This window comes from Ranitomeya variabilis, chromosome 1 (assembly GCF_051348905.1).
Source record: "Ranitomeya variabilis isolate aRanVar5 chromosome 1, aRanVar5.hap1, whole genome shotgun sequence".
Classification (NCBI taxonomy): Eukaryota; Metazoa; Chordata; class Amphibia; order Anura; family Dendrobatidae; genus Ranitomeya; species Ranitomeya variabilis.
In genome coordinates, this window is record NC_135232.1 from 943,705,231 (window position 1) to 943,729,993 (window position 24,763).

The following is a 24,763-nucleotide window of genomic DNA, read 5'->3' on the forward strand; positions in this document are numbered from 1 at the left end:
GCTTGTTACAGACAGAGCGAGCGTTCCACAGAGCTCCTGTTAGTGGGACTGGGGAAGCGGGGGCTGGGCGAATGGGTATAAGGTTAGAGAGGTTACGGAAGTTTGTGATGGAGCGTGGATGGGAGGTAGAAATGACTGTGGGAATGTGGTGAGGAGGACCAGGATTTGGAGAGATATCACCAGCAGTGAGAAGGAGCAGAGATAGTGTTAGCAGGTGGGAGCAGGAGAGAGCGTGAGGGGGCTGCCTGTGCTTTGAGACAGAGGATTGTATGTTGAGGAACAGTTCAGAGGAGGAGGTGAGATGGATGGGGAGGATTGAAGAGGAGACGAACAGTTCCTTACTTGGTGTGGGGATTGGGGGAGGTAGCAGAAAGTGAAAGATTATAGGGGTAAAAGTGACAACAAACAGAAACATTGTTTGCAGTGACTGGCCAGTTACCTTCAGGTTCAATTCAGGTTTTAATTCTAATGTAATCCACACTTTTAGAACACACTTCTAGAAATCACACTGCAGACTAAAGTCTAGCAGACTTGTGCTATGCAATATATGGAAGACTAAGTGCGTTCAGGTGTGAAGCAGAGAGGAGTGGTCTCTGCTCATCTTGGTCAGAGAATTAAGGGTCAACCAGATGCATACAATCAAGACTAAGTAAACAAGGTCATAAATATCATAGGGTAAGTTGGGGGTTAGCTAAAAGGCATACCATATGAAAGCAAAAAGCAGAGGGAAGTCTGTGTGCAAAGCTGGGTGATGTATTATGTGCACTTCATAGGAGAGCTGGATGAACATACCATATGAAAGCAAAAAGCAGAGGGAAGTCTGTGTGCAAATCAGTGTGTTTGACCGCATTTTAGTGTCACCAACAAGCTGCATTTTGTAATCTGGGTATCTTGGGTAGCCCAATTGGCGACAGAGAGGACCGCCATCCCAGATCAGGCAGATTACTAATGTTCTGTCTAATCATAGAGGCAGCTGTGAGGACATACATGTATCTCTATCCTCTGTCCTGTACGTCTCTTCATAGATATGACAGGGGCTGACCACATACAGCTTCATAATACAACAAAGAATGAGTTGGCCACTCAGTATAAATGAACTCCTGTGCCACTCTCTACTAATAAGATGCTGACATTGTACCTCTACTACCTTACGTCACCCAGGCCCAAGCTATAAACTACCAGGAAATTGACTAGCAACATAATTCAGAATTCATCTGCTCTCCACCCAAAGCTGCAATGAAACATAAAGGTATTGAATTCTAAAATCATCATTGAGGTTGTTAAGGTCTTGAGGTGGCGCAGTGACTCTCAAAAAATTGCATCTTTGCTTATCCCTGCTATTGGTAGCTTACAAAACGTCCTTAAGTCAAGAGGCTCTCCTGCATAAATATGTATACGGCATGTAATATGCGTAGAATAAAAACTACACAGAGGGCATGAGAACTCATGAATAGACCTAAACATGGCTGCTAGAGGGCACTACTGCTTCATAGAAAACTTCATTCAACCAAAAAGTTGTCTATTTTTTTTTTTCATTTTTCTCAGCATGACAAATGCAAATATTTTGTTTTCTATCCTGATAAAAAAAAACGTTTTTGTTTTTTTAAGCACAAAAAAAGATTACATTTACAGTACTGGTCAGAAGTTTGGACACACCTGTTCATGCAATAGTTGTAAACAAGGAGTAAAGAAACGTGTGAAATAAGGCTGAATATGGGTTAAACGTTGTATTCCTCAAAGTAGGCCTCTTTTATTCTGATGACAGCTTATCCCCCTTGTTTAAATCTAGAAGTGGGAAACAGAGAGCACCATAGGGTGATACCCTATGGAGGAAAAGTAGGAGAGCGCTGGTTACGCTCACCTGTTGGTGTGTGACAGGCACAACTCCTATGTAGGCATGAAGAAAAACAGCTGCTGCCTCATGGCTGGTGGATAAATCCTCCAGGAAACATTGTATCCAGCTGGCGCAGCCCACCTACGTGTTTATCCAACTGAATACAGCTTACCCCCTTTAGCATTCTCTCAAGCAGCTTCATCAGGTAGTCACCTGGCTTGGCTTCCAATGAACAGGTATGAGTTCATTTGTGGAATCACTGGCCTCCAGAAAGTGTTTGCGACCATCAGGTGTTGTTTGTAGGAGCAGTTTTAGTTCACAGTCCCAAACACTGCTGAGCCCAGTTCCATAACATTCTAAGCAATGATATGACAAGAACTACTGAACTAAGAGAAAAACACTGCCCATTATTATTTTAAGACATGAAGGTCAGTCATACAGGAAAATTACTAGAACCTGAAGGTATCTTCAAGTGCAGGTATGAAAATCATCAATTACTATGATGAAACATGTTCTCATGAGGACTGTCCCAGGAAAGGAAGAACAAGAATTACCTCTGCTGCAGAAGATAAGTTCATCAGAGTTTTCAGCCTTAGAAACCGCAAACTGACAAGACCCCCAGATAACAGCTTTCACAGATGATGTACAGGCATCAAGTAGCAGACACATCTCAACATCAAATGTCCAGAGGAGACATTGAGAATCATGCCATTATGGTCAAATTTCTATAAAGAAGCCACTACTGAGGACTTCAAACATAAGACACTAGTTTGGCAAAGAAACACAAGAACTGGACATGGTATCAGTAGAAATCAATATTGTGGTCTGATGAATCAAAAGTTGAGATTTTTGGCACAAACTGCCTTGTCTTTGTGAGGCGAAGAAAAGGTGAGTGGATGGTTTCTACATGTGCGGTGGCGACCTAGAAACATGGCGTTGGAGGTGTGATGATGTTGTGCTGCTTTGCTGTTGACACTGTTGGTGATTTATTCCAAATCCAAGGCACAATTATCCAGCATTCTGCAATGGCATGCCATCCTCTCTGATTTTCACTTAGAGGGACAATCATTTGTGTTGTAGCAGGACAATGACCTAAAGCACACCTGCAGGGTCTGCAAGTGCTATGTGACAAAGAAGATGAAGGGTGGATCTGCGTCAGATGACATGGCCTCCACAATGATACAACCTCAACCCAATTGAGATGGAGGGAGTTGAGTTGAACCGCCGAGTGAAGGCAAAGCAGCCAACAAATGCTTAGAAGCTCTGGGAACTCTTATGAGATTGAAAGCCATTCCAGGTGACCATCTAATGAAGCTGCTGGTGAGAATGCCAACTGGTGTGCAAAGCAGTTATCAAAGTAAAAGAATCTAAAGTTTAACACATATTCTGTTTTTTGTTATCAAAATAAAGCATATTACATACCATGGTTATAATCAAAGCAATAGTGTATGGGTTCAAACAAAACAGAAAAAATACAAATGCTTTTATTAATCCAATGAAGAATAACGAAGGCAGGAGTGCCCAGAAATAAGAAGCTTATGTTGTTACTTCACCTGCTCAGCTAGTAACTGCTGTTGTTGCTGTCTCTGCTCCCTGAGAAACTGCTGCTTCTGCTGCTCCATCGCATGTAGCTGAGCCCGTTGCTCTATAAGCATCTGTTTCATCATTGCGGCTTGAGGCTGGCTAGGCATGAAGCCCGGAGCCCCTGGGTTCCCACTTGCTCCTGGCACAGACTGTTGCATGGGCCCAGCAGGTCTTGACATCCCAACTGTATTCTGTTCCTGTAGGAAATAATGAGATATCTATGATTATTGACTTAAACAAAACAGTGTTTTCAACCATAATATTGATATTGTTGATATTTATGGTGTAAAAATCACTGATATCATAGCACAGGCTTGTACAAATGCGAAGTATGAGAAGAGTAAACGCAGAGCAATATTAGACTTCTATTATAATACAACAGTTTGGTAAAAAACAAGACCTTGGATTTTGTAGATTTTTTACCTCAAATAATCAGAATAATTCCTGGTATACACATTAGTTAACGAGACCTACTAAGACTAATATACTTTACACCACAATGGAGACAGAGTGAAGTTATTAAAAGGCACACGCTTCATAATAAAGTTGCCACACTTGGACCTCTGAAATAGAACGGAAAATCTGTGGCGGCTAATTTACGCATCCTTCTTGGAGGTAATGCGTACATGTATATGCCCCTAATAGCATACATGGAGAGGACTGTTTTTGTAAGGCAATCCCTTTAATTGTTGGGATCCTCCAATACAAGATTGACCCTTCTTATGTATAAGAAATATTGTATCCTCACTTGAGTATCACTTGCTCCAATTCATCCTATTGGTTCTACTTAAACAACCCCTTTAAATATAATTGCACCATGAACTAAAATGTAATAACCATAGAAACTTATTTATTCCTCTTTGGTTGTCAACCACACATAGGATAATAAATCACACCACTAAAGTAACAAACTCACACAGTAATGACTAATAACATATGTGGACACTATTGTTAGATGGAAGGTAATTAGCCAGAACTGTCTGTATTAAACACAATTCATCAAGGCATGTATATAAAAGGGTAGTCCCCTAGTGAACAGCCCCATAATAAAAAACAATCGCTTAAAGGGGTACTCCGGGGAGATGAAAAAAAATTATTGTAATGGTTATCCCTTCATAAACTGTTAGAATAACATGAATAGTGTTGTTTTCCACCCTCACACTAGCTGCTCCTCACTGCTCCCCCTCACTTATGGGACAATTTTTGTCTCCCCAGAGGACTCCATTAATTGGAAATATACTGTGAAGATGGTCATCAGTCATCAATTAGTGACAAAAATTGATGAAAAGACAAGAAAACAATTGATCTGAGAGGCTGCCAAGAGGCCTACAGCAACATTAAAAGAGCTGCAGGAATTTCTCGCAAGCATTGGTTGTGTACTGTATTGTGACAATAATCTCTTATATGTTTCATATGTCTGGCCTGTGAGGTAAGGTGACTAGATGGAAACATCCAATCTCGGATATGTTTTGCCAAATCCTTGATTCAGTCTACAAAAAGTAATATGGTATGTTCTAATGTAACCAGGTTGAATCTTTGGCTATAATTCCAAAAGGTATGGTTGACACAAAGCCATCACCAAAAGAACACCATATCCACAGTGTAGCATGATGGAGGCAGCATTATGTTTTGGGGCTGTTATTATCAAAAGCTGGAGCTTTAGTCAAGGTGAAAGAAAATTTGAACAGTTCCAAATATCAGTCAATTTTGCATCAAAACCACCAGGTCTCTTGCTAAAAATCTGAAGATGAAGGGTATTTCACCTTTCAGCACTACAATGACCCTATGCATACCTCCAAATCATTAAAAGAATTGCTATGGAAGATCAATATTTTACGATGCCTCAACCGAAGCCCAGACCTGAATCAAATTCAAATTAAGTGGGTGACCTGAATAGGACACTGTACACAGGAGATGCTCTCACAATCTGACAGATTAGGAGCTCTACAACAAAGAAAACTGAGCAACAATTGCTAATTCTAGAAGTGCCATGCTGATACACTCTTACCCAAAAAGACAACGCTATCTTAAATTCAAAGGGTCATTATGATACTCATGTGAACGCCGGCTCGTGGCCAGCATTCATAGGAGAGCTTCATTTCTGCTATACATAGCAGTGCTGAAACAGGCAGTCAGATTATCGCAAGTTCCATGCCTCCTAAGGGAACTATTAAATAAAGTAAAAAGTGAAATAAAAAGTTTTAAAAATATGAAAAAATAAATAAAAAAAACGCAAGTTCAAATTGTCCCCCTTTTGCCCCTTTAAAAATAAAACAATTAAAAAACAAACAAACTTATCACTGCGTTCAGAAATATCTGATTTATCAAAATATAAAATACATTTTCCAGGTCAGTTTTACCATATAGTGAAAATGGTAGATAGAAGAAAAAAAAAAACAATTGTGGAATTGCCTTTTTTTTTTTTTTTTTTTGCAATTTCACTGCACTAGGATTTTTTTCTCGATGTCCAGTACACTATATGGTAAAATCAATGGTGCCATTCAAAAGTACAACTAGGCATGCAAAAAACAAGCCCTAGTATGGCTATATTAAAGAAAAAAAAAAAGTTATGGTTCTAGGAAGAAAGGGAGCAAAAAACTAAAAAAAAAAAAAAAAAATGGCCTGGGGGTTAAGGGCTTAAGTACTTTGATGAATTGGAATCTCAGTATGCACATACCCTGAAGGTGGCCAAAAAGGAAGTCACCCTGAAAAAAACACGTCTCAGTAAGGGCACATGCCTCCTCATTCCATCCTTCCCTATCCCGATGGCAGGCGGACATGTTTCTTATAGTATTGTCTGTCGTCTGACAGGACATAGCACAATATTCGGAGTGGTTTTCTCTTGTGATTTGGGCCAATCTTCTCTGAAAACTACCATTGTACAATAGTATTTACTACAAGGAGGTTTCCTCTAAAACATCTTCATTGAACTTTGGCAGATTGAGTCAGGATTATTCAAGGAAAGCCTATTATGTGCAGTATAATAGCTGTGATTTTCCTGCATTAAAACTTCAGTTGCTGCTAATTTGCTCGACAACTAACTTGAAATTAGTTCCAGTATAACAAAGGATTGTAATGTGAAATGGTGAATTAAAGAGACCTTTGTCTCGGCCGCATTAATACATTTTTATCAGCCGAGGAGACAGCCTGTCATTTAACGACTGCTTATCTTTAATTTCCCAAGGGCACAACATCTACACTATATTATGATTTTTAATCTAGCAGCAGCTCGCTCTTCTAGCTGGTCTCCCGGTTTACATGTCTAAAATATGCTCAGGCCTAGGACACCTAATAAAAGATGATGCGTCAGCCCTCCCATCCAATCCAGCGCTCAGAGCCACATGCTAAATGCCCCCTCTGAACCAGTAATGAAGTGTTCCGCCCAATGAGGCTTAATGGTGTCTATCCAAGGCAATCGTGGAGGGCTGCATGTGTCCTCCAGGCACTGACATAGCCAAGTGATCCTTGGTGCCGGCGATGGGTATGTGAAGGGCTGCTAGGATCATACAGACGTGCGTCACTCCTGTGCTATCGAGCACTCACACTATGGCAGTGCAGCCTTTTAGATGGGATTTATGCTACATTAAGTCAATATGAACTGAATGACTTCAGCTTCTACAAACAGTCCACGGCATCTGCTCTGTGCTGCCATTAAGGTATGCTGCCCTACAGTAATAACTCTGAACATTCCCATTTGGTCAGTCATTGGGTATGCATTAGTTTAAGGAAGACTACAAAAGACACCAAAATACTTCATTAACCAACAAATAGGGTGTGAAACACATCTATCATCTATTTATCTAATATCTGTCTATCTGATATCTATCAATCTATAATATATTTACTATTTACCATCTATTGATTAATCTATCTAATATCTGTCTATCTGATATCTAATATCTATCAATCATCTATTTTCTATCGATCCATCATTCTAATTAATTCTGTCTCTCTACTTACGTGATATCTAGGCGAAGCACGATGGCTCAGTGGTTAGCACTGTAAAGTTGCAGCACTGGGTCCTGGGTTCAAAGCCCACCAAGGACAACATCTGCAAGGAGTTTGCATGTTCTCCTTGTCGGTTTCCTCCAGGAACCGCTTTAATGGCACAATATAAATGAGTAAAATCAAATACAATTCCTATTTGTATAATGTTTACCGATAACTACAGTGGCTTGCAAAAGTATTCACCTCTTCGCATGTTTTGCTACCTCACAACCTGAAATTGCACTGTTTTTTTTTTTGGGGGGGGGGGGTTTGCATCAGTTCATGTAAAGAACACGCCTACAACTGTGAACATTTGGTTTTCTTTTTATTGAGAAACAAACAGCAAATATCACAAATTAACTGAAAAATTCAGTGTGCATAACTATTCACCCTCCTAAAGTCAGTACTTTGTAGAACCTCCTTCTGTGGCCACTACAGCTGTGAGTGGCTTTGGATAAATCTCTATGAGCTTTCCACAGCTTGCCACTGTGATTTTTGCCCATTCCTCAAGGCAAAACTGCTCCAGCTCCTTCTAGTTAGATTGTTTCCTATGGTGATCTGCAATCTTCAAGTCAGACCACAGATTCTCAAATGGATTAAAGTCTGGGCTTTGACTCTTAAACCAGGAGAACATCCATCCCAGGCTCAAATCTCTGACAGACAAACAGGTTTTGCTCAAGAATATCCCTGTATTTTGCAGCATCCATCGATTCCTTAACTTGGACCATTTCCCCTCTTCCTGCTACCAAAAACATCCCCTCAGCATGATGCTACCAACACGTTTCACTGTGGGCATGGTGTTCATGGGGTGATGAGCTGTGTTGGTTTGGCGCCAGACACAGCATTTACCTTGGTGGCCAAAAAGTTCAATTTTGATCTCATCTGACCGCAGAACCTTCCTCCATATATTTGGGGAGTCTCCCACATGTCTTTTTGGCAAACACAAAATGAGCCTTACAATTGTTGTGTGTAAGTAAATGCTTTTTTCTGCCCACTCTTCCATAAAGACAACCGCTATGGAGTGTTCATTGTGGTCGTATGGACAGATATCCAGTCTCTGCTTGGGAACTCTGCAGCTTCTTCAGTTTTACCTTTGGTCCCTGTGCTGCCTCTCTGACTAATGCCTATCTTTCCCAGGATGAGAATTTTGGTAGGCAGCCCTTCGTCTTCATGGTATAATTTGATTAGTGGTGCCTCTTGCTTAATGGTGTTGCATCCTCTGTGACCTTTCAGAAAAGGTGTGTATACACAGACAGACCATGTCATACTTAGATTGCCCACAGGTGAGCTTCCTTTCACTAAGAATGTGACTTTTATAAAGGCATTTGTAAAAAGAGAACTAGGCACCAGTTGCTGAAAATAAGCAATGTTCACTGGTTCACACCTCAATATGCCTCCTTAGGATCTCTGTAGGGTGGTGCATTCACATAGGTAATATCAAGGTAAATCATAAGAAATTGAAAGAATTGGAGCACTCACCCAGATCCTTCTTGATGTACAATTTTATTCCATGGTAAAAAGTGACATCAAACCATATTAAAGTGCGGAGTGCAGGTAGCAGGGGAGCTATGCAGATGAGAGAGCCTGACGGACTACGGCCATTTCATGTGGACCCGTAGAGTGCTCCAATTCTTTTACTTTCTTATGATTTACTTTGACTTAAGAAGGCAATTGCTTGTACCAGAATTTTTTAGGGGTTTCATGGCAAAAGGGGTGAATACATATACACATGCCAATTTTTAGTTATTTGAGCCCATAAATTAAATTTCTGCCTATATTTTTCCCACTTCACCAACTTAGAATATTTAGTGCTGATGCATCACACACAAATCGGATTACAACAATATTTAAACAGAGGTTATGATGTAACATAATAGGTAAAAAGCAAAGGGAGTGAATACTTTCCCAAGCCACTGTATTTAACATTTATTATGTATCTCATGTCTAATTTATCTTCGTTATGTATATAATAAAGTATCATTTTATCATCTACACTACCATTCCAAAGTTTAGGGTCACTTAGAAATTTCCTTATTTTGGAAAGAAAAGCACAGTTTTTTTCCAATGAAGCTAACATTATATGATTCAGAAATACACTCTATACATTGTTAATGTGGTAAATGACTATTCTGGCTGCAAACGTCTGGTTTGTCATGCAATATTTTCATAGGTGTATAGAGGCCTATTTCCAACAACCATCACTCCAGTGTTCTTATGGTACTTTGTGTTTGCTAACTGTGTAAGAAGGCTAATGGATGGTTAGAATACCCTTGTGCAAGTATGTTAGCACAGCTGAAAACAGTTTGGCTGATTAGAGAACCTATAAACCTGACCTTTGAGCTAGTTGAGAATCTGGAGCATTACATTTGTTGGTTTAATTAAACTCTCAAAATGGCCAGAAAAAAAAGAACTTTCATGTGAAACTCGGCAGTTTATTCTTGTTCTTAGCAATGAAGGCTATTCCATGCAAGAAATTGCCAAGAAACTGAAGATTTCCTACAATGGTGTGTACTACTCCCTTCAGAGGAGAGCAGAAACAGGCTATAACCAGAGTAGAAAGAGAAGTGGGAGGCACCGCTGCACAACTGAGCAACAAGATAAGTACATTAGAGTCTGTAGTTTGAGAAATCGATGCCTCACAGGTCCTCAACTGGAAGCTTCTTTAAATAGTACACGAAAACGCCAGTGTCAACGTCTACAGTGAAGAGGCGACACCGGGATGCTGGCCTTCAGGATAGTGGTAAAAAAAAACATATCTGAGACTGGCTAATAAAAGGAAAAGATTAATATGGGCAAAAGAATACAGACATTGGACAGAGGAAGATTGAAAAAAAGTGTTATGGACAGACGAATCCAAGTTTGAGGTGTTTGGATCACACAGAAGAACATTTGTGAGACGCAGAACAACTGAAAAGATGCTGGAAGAGTGCCTGACGCCATCTGTCAAGCATGGTGGAGGTAATGTGATTATCTGGGGTTGCTTTTGTGCTGGTAAAGTGGGAGATTTGTACAAGGTAAAAGGGATTTTGAATAAGGAAGGCTATCACTCCATTTTGCAACGCCATGCCATACTCTATGGACAGCGCTTGATTGGAGCCAATTTCATCCTACAACAGGACAATGACCCAAAGCACACCTCCAAATTATGCAAGAACTATTTAGGGAAGAAGCAGGCAGCTGGTATTCTATCTGTAATGGTGTGGCCAGCGCAGTCACCAGATCTCAACCCCAATGAGCTGTTGTGGGAGCAGCTTGACGGTATGGTATGCAAAAAGTGCCCATCAAGCCAAACCAACTTGTGGGAGGGGCTTCTGGAAGCATGGGGTGAAATTTCTCCAGATTACCTCAGCAAATTAACAGCTAGAATGCCAAAGGTCTGCAGTGCTGTAATTGCTGCAAAGGGAGCATTCTTTGACGTAAGCAAAGTTTGAAGAAGAAAATTATTATTTCAAATAAAAATATTTTTTTCGAATCTTGTCAATGTCTGGACTAGATTTTCAATTCATTTGGCAACTCATTTGATTAATAAAAGTATGAGTTTTCATGGAAAACACAAAATTGTCTGGGTGACCCTAAACTTTGGAACCGTAGTGTATATACTATTTTAAGTATATCTCATATATACTATATATATATAATATGTATCAACAACTGACAAAAGCTCACTTGCTCTTGAGAAGAAATGTTGCCACCTGGGGCATATGGGACATCAAATACACCAGTTTTTTTGCATGGAATGCTACTGAATGCTGATTGTGTGAATTATCCACAATTAGTGATGGTTTGGGGAGCCATGTCATCTGCTGGTGTAGGTCCACTGTGTTTTATCAAGACAAAAGTCAGCGCAGCCATCTACCAGGAAATTTTAGAGCACTTCATGCTTTCCTCTGCTGACAAACTTATTTGAGTTAGAAATTTATTCTCCAGCAAGACTTGGCATCTGTCCACACTGCCAAAAGTATCAATACCTGGTTTAAAAACAACCACTGTGCTTGATTGGCCAGCAAACTCGCCTGACCTTAAGGTACCTTCACACTGAACAACTTAACAACGATAACGATAGCGATCCGTGACGTTGCAGCGTCCTGGATAGCGATATCGTTGTGTTTGACACGCAGCAGCGATCTGGATCCCGCTGTGATATCGTTGGTCGGAGCTAGAAGGCCAGCACCTTATTTCGTCGCTGGATCTCCCGCAGACATCGCTGAGTCGGCGTATGTGATGCCGATTCAGCGATGTCTTCACTGGTAACCAGGGTAAACATCGGGTTACTAAGCGCAGGGCCGTGCTTAGTAACCCGATATTTACCCTGGTTACCAGTGTAAATGTAAAAAAACCAAACACTACATACTTACATTCCGGTGTCTGTCGGGTCCCCCGGCGTTCTGCTTCCCTGCACTGTGTCAGCGCCGGCTGGCCGTAAAGCAGGGCACAGCGGTGACGTCACCGCTCTGCTTTACGGCCGGCGCTTGTTTGTTTTTTTTTACATTTACACTGGTAACCAGGGTAAACATCGGGTTACTAAGCGTGGCCCTGCGCTTAGTAACCCGATGTTTACCCTGGTTACCCGGAGACTTCGGCATCGTTGGTCGCTGGAGAGCTGTCTGTGTGACAGCTCTCCAGCGACCACACAGCGACGCTGCAGCGATCGGCATCGTTGTCTAGATCGCTGCAGCGTCGCTAAATGTGACGGTACCTGTTATGACCCCAATGGCAGAGGGTCTCAAAAATACATACCAAGTCTGCAAACACAAAAAAACAGCTCATAGGGCAGTGGTAACTGGGCTGACCATATATCTAATCCTAGCACCACAAATAGCAGCAGCCGGGGAACGAGCCTACGTTGGTTCTAGACGTCTCGCGCCAGCCGGAGAACTAACTAACCCTAGAAGGGAAAAGATAGACCTTTCTTGCCTCCAGAGAAAAGACCCCAAAAGTTGGATACAAGCCCCCAACAAATAATAACGGTGAGGTAAGGAGAAAAGACAAACGTAAGAATGAACTAGATATTTAGCAAAGAGAGGCCCACTGACTAATAGCAGAATATAGTAAGATGACTTATACGGTCAGCAAAAACCCTATCAAAATTTCCACGCTGGATATTCAAGAACCCCCGAACCGTCTAACGGCCCGGGGGGAGAACACCAGCCCCCTAGAGCTTCCAGTAGAATCAGGAATCACATTTAGTACAAGCTGGACAAAAAATAATAGCAAATAACCAAAAAACAAGGAAGCAAGACTTAGCTTAATTTTGCAAGATCCAGGACCAGCAGACAGGAGCAAACAGAAAGGAACTGATTACAACGATGCCAGGCACTGGACTGAGAATCCAGGAAGTTTATATAGCAACACCCCTGGACTAACGACCCAGGTGGGTGCCAAACTGAGGAAAGACAATCCCAGAGTCATATCACTAGTGACCACAAGAGGGAGCCAAAAAAGTCTAATTCACAACAGGTACCTTTAACCCCATAGATAATCCATGGGGTATTGTCAAGAGGAAGATGAGAGACACCAGACCCAACAATGCAGACGAGCTCAATGCTATCAAAGCAGCCTGGGCTTCCATAACACCTAAGAAGTGCCACAGGCTGATCGCCTCCATGCCACAACGCATTGATGCAGTAACTGATGCCAAAGGAGCCCCGACCAAGTATCGAGTGCCTTTACTGAACATACATTTCCGTAGGCCAACATTTTGGATTTTAAAATAATTTTTCAAGCTGGTGTTATAAAGTATTCTAATTTACTGAGATAATGACTTTTCGGTTTTCATTAGCTGTAAGCCATAATCATCAACATTAACAGAAATATTCACTTGAAATAGATCACTCTGTTTGTAATGATTCTATCTAATATATGAGTTTCACTTTTTGTACTGAAGAACTGAAATAAATTACCGTATATACTCGAGTATAAGCCGAGATTTTCAGCCCAAATTTTTGGGCTGAAAGTGCCCCCTCGGCTTATACTCGAGTCACGGTCGGCGGGTGAGGGGGAGAGGGCGCTGAGGCATACTTACCTGCTTCCGGGGCTCCTGGCGCTCCCCCTGCCCGTCCCACGGTCTTCGGTGCCGCAGCTCTTCCCCTGTTCAGCGGTCACATGGGACCGCTCATTAGAGAAATGAATAGGCTGCTCCACCTCCCATAGGGGCGGAGCCGCATAATTCATTTCTCTAATCAGCGGTGCCGGTGACCGCTGACAGAGGAAGAGGCTGCGGCACCGAAGACCAGCTGTCCGGGGGAAGGAGCGGGACGCCGGGAGCAGGTATCGCATATTTACCTTCCCTCGTTCCACCCGCCGGGCGCCGCTCAGTCTTCCCGTCCTCTTGTTCTGACTGTGCAGGTCAGAGGGCGCGATGACGCATATAGTGTGCGCGCCGCCCTCTGCCTGATCAGTCAGTGCAGAGAGACGCCGGGACGGGACGCTGAGGAGCTCCAAGCAAGAGAGGTGAGTATGTGTTTTGTTTTTTTATTGCAGCAGCAGCAGCAATGGCACAGATTTATGTGGAGTATCTATGGGGCAACGGTGCAGAGCACTATATATAAGGCACAGCTTTATGTGGAGCATCTATGGGGCAACTGTGCAGAGCACTATATATAAGGCACAGCTTTATGTGGAGCATCTATGGGGCAACGGTGCAGAGCACTATATATAAGGCACAGCTTTATGTGGAGCATCTATGGGGCCATAATCAAAGGTCAAAGGTGCAGAGCATTATATATGGCACAGCTATCTATGGGGCCATAATCAAAGGTGCAGAGCATTATATATGGCACAGCTATCTATGGGGCCATAATCAAAGGTGCAGAGGTAATATATAGCACAGCTATCTATGGGGCCATAATCAAAGGTGCAGAGCATTGTATATGGCACAGCTATCTATGGGGCCATAATCAAAGGTGCAGAGCATTGTATATGGCACAGCTATCTATGGGGCCATAATCAAAGGTGCAGAGCATTGTATATGGCACAGCTTTCTATGGAGCATCTATGGGGCCATAATGAACTGTGCAGAGCATTATATATGGCACAGCTTTATGTGGAGCATCTATGGGGCCATAATGAACGGTGCAGAGCATTATATGTGGCACAGCTTTATGTCGAGCATCTATGGGGCCATAATGAACGGTGCAGAGCATTATATGTGGCACAGCTTTATGTCGAGCATCTATGGGGCCATAATGAACGGTATGGAGCATCTATTTTTAATTTTGAAATTCACCGGTAGCTGCTGCATTTTCCACCCTAGGCTTATACTCGAGTCAATAAGTTTTCCCAGTTTTTTGTGGCAAAATTAGGGGGGTCGGCTTATACTCGGGTCGGCTTATACTCGAGTATATACGGTAACTTTTTGATCATATTTTAATTTGTGAGATGCACCTGTATGTAGTACAGTGGCACCATAATATGGGTAAGAAACTGTGTGGATATCATACTCTGTGGTGGCATCAAAATGTTCTGGCAACACTGTGAGCAGCATCATACTTTGTTGGGGCATCATAATGTGTGTTTGGAGCATGGGGGGCATCATACTTTGTTGGGTTCAATGTGGGACCATCATACTGTGCATCTGGGGTCCTATTGGGGCAAATTATGTGGGGAGAATTCACTGTGGGGGTATCATACTTTAACTTTATGGAGAGTCATCATACTGTGTAAGGCCATGAAAGTGGTACCTTATTGAGTGGAAACACTAAGGAACTTCAGTTGGGCTTCAGTTGCATGCGTGTCACTTCTGTCTTTAAAATTTGAGAGAGATGCCATTCTGTAATTGTGCTTTTGCGCCATGACCCCATCTGTTCTGTTGAATATTTGTTTGAAGGTGGGTCCCAATTCGGACTTTTGTTATGTGACCCCATGATTTCTATGTATGCCCTTGTTGGAACCCTCAGTAATAACGAGAACAGGGCTCTGCAACCCAGGAGCTCAGCTCAGTAGAGCCCTTTATTGAATGTTTAACCACCACTTCATTATTTGCCTAGAGGACTGCAGAGATAGATGGGTACCATGCTCAGCTCTTTCCGAAAGTTCCCTAAACATTGAATGGAGCAGACACGGAGGATATGTACCTCAACTCTATTCAAGACTGAGGACTTCTGCTAAGCCCGATACCTGGAAACCAAGTCTTATTCACTGGAAGTCTCGGTGGATGAACAGCAAGTTAAAATGGATGGGGTACAAGTTAAAATGGATACGGTATAACTCACTCTTTGGTAATAACCATTTAAGACATATAGAAAACATACAGAACAGACAACAGTAAGACAACAATCTTAGGTAAAGTATACTCATTGTTAAATCATACACCTAATGATGCATTTAGACCTAATCTGACCTGTGTTCTGCAATCCTGCCTTACTGTCACTAATACATTAGGAGGCCGGAGCTTCATACTTTGTACCAGCAGATGGTGTTATCAGTCTAATCCTGAGTGTCATTTCCCTCTCAGGGTGATGGCTGCTCTCTATGCCCCCCACCCTGCCTCAAACTCACCACCTTTTTCATTCCCTCCCCCATACTTGCAGATGGCTTAATCGTGACTACAGTTCTCCCCACCCCTCCAGCCCCCACAGTATGTCTGGGATAATGCTGCTAACGTACAACTAAGCAGTCAAGTGTGACAGCATAGAGCAGGTAGCCTGGCAACTGAGAGCATAATACTGAGCAGATGGTGTGATGGACAACACACGCACACACTTCATGCTATACACACGGTTTGTTACACACACTACATGCAAAACACTGTTACATACCCACTAATGATGAGCAACCGTGCTCGGATAAGGTTTTATATATACGGAGCAAGCTCGGGTGCTACCTGAGTGTCTTCGGCGTGCTTGATTATGTTCGAGACCCCGCAGTTGTTCGACAGCCGTCAACATGCAGGGATTGCCTAACAAACAGGCCACGAAACATACAGCTGCGGGGACTCAAAACATATTTTTTGAGCATGCAGAAGTCACTCCGTTAACACCCGAGCTTGCTTATCCCTACCCACGCTTATACACCTCATGCTACATCCACACCGCATGCTACACACACACCCTCACAAACACACACTGGTGGACACATTCATGATGTATGACCTACAGTATGTGGGTGACTGCTATGGCTGCACCGCCTACAGCTTCACCCTTGTATCTAATATCGGTTTTATCATTTTTCCTTAATCTGCCCTTTGTATGAGATATCTAAATAATATTTGCCAACTTTCAGAAAGGATAACCATGACCGCTGCATGTAAGGATGTGCTGCTGAAATGTTTTCCCAGAACATGCCCATATCTACAGGCCACTTCCTTTACCCGCCCTCATTTTTTCATCGTAGTCTGACCCCGGAACCATGCCCCGGAAATGTTCAGTTTGCACTGGTTTCTGGGGGGTTCTAGGAGGATTCTGAAGGGCCTGGAAGATTTACCAACTCTTCATGGGAGGTGCCCCTTTTTTCAGGAGCCTCCTGGATGCTCCAGTCAAGTTGGAAAGTATGATTTAAAGTAGTGATGTATTGAAAACAATATTCTTTGAGCAAATAGGATGAAGAATATCGGCGGTTCGACTTTGCAGATAATTTGTAGCAACTGCGACACAGTGGGAAGAGATCATTCAAAACAGGTGCAGAGGAAGACTGGTAGTAATGTTTGCAACAGACCCAATCAGATTGCTGCTTTCATTTTCAAAATTGACTCTCAAAAATGAGTGCTATAATCCAATTGGTTGCTATAAACAATTTTTTTAATTTTACTTGAACTCGATTAAAAAAAATCAGCCCCTGGTGTTATTATCAGAACTGTTCGCTTTCAAAACCAGGCCTGCGTAATAATTACCCCCAAGGGTTTCCTGATGTCACATTGGTCCATACATAAAACATGGCTTATCAAAAATGGCACTTGTCCTGGTGATGCCCGAGCATTAGTAAGGACTTTGTAAAGCCCTATGGGCTTCTTATGGTTGCGACTAGTAGTGGAGCAATTCAGTGCTGATACAATTTATTCTATAAAATCGACTTTCAGGAGTTTACAAAGCTGGAATTCTATATTAAAGGGAACCTGTCACCAGAAAAATACTATTAACCTGCAGATAAGTTATCAGCGTTACTAACCTGCCCCGTGCCTGCATTTAGCTGAACGCTGCGGTGAGAAAATGCACTTTATTCCCCCCGCAGCGTTCCAGTCACCACTCGGCAGCTGTAACCGTGCCCCCGGTCCTGACTGACAACCAGCCCCAATGCAGAGCCAGTGTCAGTCTGAAACCCGAATTCTGCCGGGGAGAATAAAGTTAATTTGCTCCCGCAGAGTTCGGCTAAGTGCAGCACACACATATACACAACACTGCTGCATGCATAGTACATGCACATTCACCTCTGCTGTATATAAATATACACAGCTCTGCTACATATACACAGACACACAGCTCTGCTATAAAAACAGCTCTCCTGTATACACACAAAAGTCGGCTACATCAACACACACCCATCTCTGCTACGTCAATACACAGCTCTGCTACTCAACTCACAGCTCTGCTACATTAACACATACAGAGCTGTGCTATTTCAGCACATGCCCCTCCGCCACTCCTTGTATATACTACTGCAATTTGAAGTTCCTACCAAGCATGTGACTGATCGCATAACCTGAAGAGCTTTCAGGTAGTCAGGACCTGAAGTTTTAGTAATGTGCAGTTCCTTTTTTACTTTCTCTCCTGCCCTGCATCGATCAGACTGATCAGTGTTGGACTGGAGGAGAGAAAACGACGCACACTTTTTTTTATTTTATTTTTTTTTAGTAAAAATGAGTACAGACAAATGGGAAAATGTACATTAGCATGTTTCCAAACCTAGCTATAAGGGCCATGTCTTTCTATGATAATCATTGAATTCACCAAGAGTTGATTGCCACAAACTAATGTCATCCTGAGGGACCAAATGACATTATTCTCCAGTGCGGTAAATACACTGTGAACGTTTATAGAGATTGATCGCATCTTTCAGCAACATTTGTGTGTGTGGAGGGGAATAATCAGATAAAAGGCAGAGCTCTGGGCTGGAGAGGATAATATCTCCCTGGTCGTAGACTGGATACAGGAAGAGAGCTGTGCGCTGCCAATTACTGCTCGGATATCTTCCTATAACAACCCATATAACATTAATGGGATAACAGACACATAACATGTCTCACGATTATCTATAAATCACAATATGTTGCTTTAGTTTAGGAATTATGAGCTATGAATACGGTACTTTGGGTAACGAGCAGTGCTTGAAAGCTGCAAAGTCATGCGTGAAACTGAGATATGAAGGGTTTCTTGCCATTGGTCACATGCTGAAGAGCAGATCTAGTGATCGGTTGGTATCCATCACTTGGACATCTAGTGATCGGTTGGTATCCATCACTTGGACCCCTACTGATCAAAGAGCTATGACCTATCTTGTGGATCGGTGATAATTTGCTCCTACTGGAACACCCCATTGAGCCCCATGCACATGGCCCTATTACACCTCCTTTATATATGGAGCATCTAATTTTATAAGGAATTATACATAACTAATTTCAGATTTTTATATGAAAACCCTTTCAAAGAAAATGTTCTATTTTCCAAAACATGCTATATCGATAAGTTGTTCTTTGATAGAAGCAATACGTCCACATACGTAGCCCCCAACAGGTCTTGTATGGCAGGAGATGGAGGTCAATGAGGCTCGGAACTAGAGGAGCTACATGGCCTCTGTTTACGGTCATAAATGGGTGACATGGACAGTGGTAAGTTAGGTACCATGATCAGTCATATGAGAATATTCAGATTTTGTGCAGAATTAGGCTTTTCCCCTTACAAATGTTTGCAAATATTGGTTGAGTTTCTGTACTGTTTGTAAAGGGTTAAGGTCTTGCTTAATTAAAGAATAGACATCAGGAATATGCGAGATGTAACATCATACATAAGGCAATGCTTTGTGTAATTATGTGGCTATGGGCCTGCTGTTTATTGCATGATGTCTCCATGCTAAATCCGGCTGGGAACCCGGTAATAACGATCCTATCCTCAGTAAAATAGCCACAGCAGCACCCTGCCTGCCTACTGCTATCTGTGGAGAGGAAGGAAGGGGAGGGGAGGAAGAGCGCTCAGAGAGGGCTCCATGATAGTGTCATTGTGCTCGGAGGGGGTGGGGGATAGATAGATCAGAAGAGGAAAGAGGGGGATAAGGAGGGGTCAGCAGCTCTTCCGCGACAGCACACAGACTTAACAATACAAAGGCAGAACAACATGTTTCACAGCCAAGGCAAATAAGGGGCAGACACTCAAGAAGCAGCATCTCAGCCATATTGATAATGGAGGGTTTAAGAACATCCCTACTAAGTGGATTGGCCTGAACCCTGTTAGCGCGTTTTGGTAAAGCTGCCGGATAATGATCAGTGGCGAAACTGACCTATTGTCATGTGAAACAGTTTGGCATTTTTGGTTTAGCATTGTCTGCTGGTTTCTACAAGCATGGTCTTATTAATCAATTGTAATGCTGATGTCCCCGACTCATGATATATGAAATGTATTACTATACCACATGAACCATATCACTATATGCGCCATTCCCCATGCTCCACACGAGATACTGGGAGAAGTCATGTCTCCTCGCTGTCGCCATCATCTACTAATACACTTGATCATGTTTCCTTGATTCAGCAATATGAAAGTAAATAAAATGTCACCTTATTTGAATCGATTTAAAGGGAACCTGTCACCAGCTTTGTCTTGCATCAACTAAAACTATGCCCTTAATCAGCGCCTGTGCTGCAGTCCATCATTGGTTATATAATCCCGACTCACCCTGTATACCCCCCGCCCCTCAAAAAAATGAGAGGTTCTCCTGCGCAGTATGTTAATCTTGCCGGTCCGGTCTGATTGGCGTGGTTTATGCGATCTCTATTCCTCAGACTGGCTTCTCTATCCCTCCTCCCTGCTGCTGATAGCCGTCCTCCTTCTGCAATTGATGTGGATCACGACATCCACATAGCCAGGCGAATTCTCGCGCCTGAGCAGAGAAATCACCGTCTGGTGATCATAACAGCACATGCATAAATCATAACGGTGTATGCGCACTTATGTTTCCTACTCTGCCCACATAGGGCAGAGCATAGTGTTGCCGCCATCTTAACCACATAGTGCATAGTGCACAAGCGTGAGCCGACAATTTCTCTGCGCAGGAGTGAGATTTCGCCCCTGCTATGTAGATGAGGCAGAAGGCGTCATGCACGTCAAATACAACAGGAGGACAGAGGTCAGTAGCCGAAAGAAGAGACAGCGCAGTCGGGAGTAGGGATGGAGGCAGCAAAAATACATATGGGGACCACATCATCATTTCCATGCCTACTTGTTCTCCTTTACGCTGAAGACAGTTCTTAATAGTACTGGCTGTATGTTTGGGGTCATTTTACTACAATACATGATGGTACAATATAATGGATAAGTAATCTGACTGTACTTCTCAGCATTGAGGACATCATTAATCTTGACCAAATCCATAACTCCATTTGATGAAATGCATTCCCAACTTGTAAGGAACTTCCATCACGCTTCATTGTTGCCAGCAGACATCATTGTACTGTTCTTCAGCCCTCCGGCGAACAAACTGCTTTATGTTGCAGCCAAATATTTAAAATTTTGACTACTCAGTCCAGAGTACCTTTTGCAATTTTTCTGCACCCTGTTCCTATGCTTAGTTGAGTTATCTTACCTTGGTACTGCTGGACATCTCCCAACATTGAAGGGGAGTAAACATGATGTGTCTTTCATCTGCTGCACCAACTTTCCTTGGCAGACCCCTGTGTCGACGGTCTTCAAAGTTGCCTAATACTTGGTGCTTCTTCAAAGGAGCTTGAAAAGCACATCTTGAAATCCCATTCTGCTTTGACATTTTTGACTGGGATAGACCTTGCTGATGCAGTATAACTACTTTGTGTCTTGTTTCTGTGCTCAGTCTTGCCATGATGTATATGACCTCTGACAGTTTGGCTGTTCCTCACAAAGTATTAGTCCTCCCACACAGCAGTGTTCTGTTTCAGTTAATGATTGTGTTCCAACTTACATATGACAATGATGATTATTATCACCTGTTTGTTATAATTAGTTACTAATAGAACTGATAATTACACTACAAAATCACCTACTTTGTGCAAGTGTACCTACAAATTTAATTTAATTTAGGTTTCTACTTAGTCAGTTCACTTTGAATTTTGTTAAGGATAAAAATAAACTATTAACATATTAACACTTAACTTTCCCCACATCGGCTGAACAGTTATATATATATATATATATACAGGTCCTTCTCAAAAAATTAGCATATAGTGTTACATTTCATTATTTACCATAATGTAATGATTACAATTAAACTTTCATATATTATAGATTCATTATCCACCAACTGAAATTTGTCAGGTCTTTTATTGTTTTAATACTGATGATTTTGGCCTACAACTCCTGATAACCCAAAAAACCTGTCTCAATAAATTAGCATATTTCACCCGTCCAATCAAATAAAAGTGTTTTTTAATAACAAACAAAAAAACCATCAAATAATAATGTTCAGTTATGCACTCAATACTTGGTCGGGAATCCTTTGGCAGAAATGACTGCTTCAATGCGGCGTGGCATGGAGGCAATCAGCCTGTGACACTGCTGAGATGTTATGGAGGCCCAGGATGCTTCAATAGCGGCCTTAAGCTCATCCAGAGTGTTGGGTCTTGCGTCTCTCAACTTTCTCTTCACAATATCCCACAGATTCTCTATGGGGTTCAGGTCAGGAGAGTTGGCAGGCCAATTGAGCACAGTAATACCATGGTCAGTAAACCATTTACCAGTGGTTTTGGCACTGTGAGCAGGTGCCAGGTCGTGCTGAAAAATGAAATCTTCATCTCCATAAAGCATTTCAGCCGATGGAAGCATGAAGTGCTCCAAAATCTCCTGATAGCTAGCTGCATTGACCCTGCCCTTGATGAAACACAGTGGACCAACACCAGCAGCTGACATGGCACCCCACACCATCACTGACTGTGGGTACTTGACACTGGACTTCAGGCATTTTGGCATTTCCTTCTCCCCAGTCTTCCTCCAGACTCTGGCACCTTGATTTCCGAATGACATGCAAAATTTGCTTTCATCAGAAAAAAGTACTTGGGACCACTTAGCAACAGTCCAGTGCTGCTTCTCTGTAGCCCAGGTCAGGCGCTTCTGCCGCTGTTTATGGTTCAAAAGTGGCTTTACCTGGGGAATGCGGCACCTGTAGCCCATTTCCTGCACACGCCTTTCCACACCAGACTCAGTCCACTGCTTCCTCAGGTTCCCCAAGGTCTGGAATCGGTCCTTCTCCACAATCTTCCTCAGGTTCCGGTCACCTCTTCTCGTTGTACAGCGTTTTCTGCCACATTGTTTCCTTCCAACAGACTTACCATTGAGGTGCCTTGATACAGCACTCTGGGAACAGCCTATTTGTTGAGAAATTTCTTTCTGGGTCTTACCCTCTTGCTTGAGGGTGTCAATGATGGCCTTCTTGACATCTGTCAGGTCGCTAGTCTTACCCATGATGGGGGTTTTGAGTAATGAACCAGGCAGGGAGTTTTTAAAAGCCTCAGGTATCTTTTGCATGTGTTTAGAGTTAATTAGTTGATTCAGAAGATTAGGGTAATAGGTCATTTAGAGAACCTTTTCTTGATATGCTAATTTATTGAGACAGGTTTTTGGGGTTATCAGGAGTTGTAGGCCAAAATCATCAGTATTAAAACAATAAAAGACCTGACAAATTTCAGTTGGTGGATAATGAATCTATAATATATGAAAGTTTAATTGTAATCATTACATTATGGTAAATAATGAAATTTAACACTATATGCTAATTTTTTGAGAAGGACCTGTATATATATATATATATATATTATATATATGTGTGTGTGTGTGTGTGTGTATACACACATACACAGGTTCTTCTCACAAAATTAGAATATCATCAAAAAGTCAATTTATTTAAGTTCTTCAATGCAAAAAGTAAAGCTCGTATTATATAGAGTAATTACAAACAGAGTGATCTATTTCAAGTGTTTATTCTTGTTAATGTTGATGATTATGGCTTACAGCCAATGAAAACCCAAAAGTCATTATCTCAGAAAATTGGAATAATTAACAAAAAACACTTGCAAATGCTTCCTAGGCATCTAAAAAGGTCCCTTATTAGTCTGTTTCAGTAGGGTCTACAATTATGGGGAAGACTGCTGACTTGACAGATGTCACTGACACACTCCACAAGGATGGTAAGCCACAAAAGGTTATTGCTAAAGAAGCAGGCTGTTCACAGAGTGCTGCATCCAAGAATATTAATGGTAAATTGAGTGGAAGGAAAAAGTGTGGTAGAAAAAGGTGCACAAGCAACCCGGATAACAGCAGCCTAGAAAGAATTGTTAAGAAAAGGCCATTCAAAAAATTGGGGGAGATTCACAAGGAGTGGACTGCTGCTGGAGCCACCACACACAGACGTATCCATGACATGGGCTACAAGTGTCACATTCCTTGTGTCAAGCCACTCATGACCAATAGACAACGCCAGAAGCGTCTTACCTGGGCCAAGGAGAAGAACTGGACTGTTGCTCAGTGGTCCAAAGTGTTGTTTTCAGATGAAAGTAAATTTTGCATTTCATTTGGAAATAAAGGTCCCAGAGTTTGGAGGAAGAGTGGGGAGGCCACAATCCAAGCTGCTTGAGGTCTAGTGTGAAGTTTCCACAATCAGTGATGATTTGGGGAGCTATGCCATCTGCTGGTGTAGGTCCACTGTGTTTTATCAACCAGGAAATTTTAGAACACCATGTTTCCCTCTGCCAACAAGCTTTTTGGAGATGGAAATTTCGCCTCCATGCCATGCCGCATTGATGCAGTAATTGATGCAAAAGAAGCTCCAACCAAGTATTGAGTGCTTTTATAGAAGATACATTTCAGTAAGACAACATTTAGGATTTTAAAATCATTTTTTTCAAGCTGGTGTTATAAAGTATTCTAATTTACTGAGATAATGACTTTTGGATTTTCATTGGCTGTAAGCCATAATCATCAACAGAAATAAACACTTGAAATACATCACTCTGTTTGTAATGACTCTATATAATATATGAGTTTCACATTTTGATGATATTCTAATTTTGTGACAAGCACCTGCATATCTATATACTTTTTTAAATAAGAAAAATCTACATAACTACTTCATAGCTATAGATAATTCCAGGGAAAGTGAGTGACAATCAATATGGCTGCCACTAATGCATGCCCAGTGTTCCTAGACACCGGAATGCCAATGCCAAGCTTGGAACTGTCATAGTCAGCAAAG

General features: G+C 42.0%; 1 protein-coding gene across 3 annotated transcripts in view; it reads right to left on the bottom strand.

Annotated features, from left to right (window-relative positions):
- Positions 1–24,763, bottom strand: part of MAML3 (mastermind like transcriptional coactivator 3) — a 399,492-nt gene that overhangs the window by 30,237 nt on the left and 344,492 nt on the right. For all 3 annotated transcript variants that reach the window (XM_077279214.1, XM_077279213.1, XM_077279215.1), the window contains exon 3: positions 3,388–3,615. In XM_077279214.1, coding sequence (XP_077135329.1) covers positions 3,388–3,615 — 228 coding nt within the window. The remainder of the gene's footprint in view (positions 1–3,387; positions 3,616–24,763) is intronic.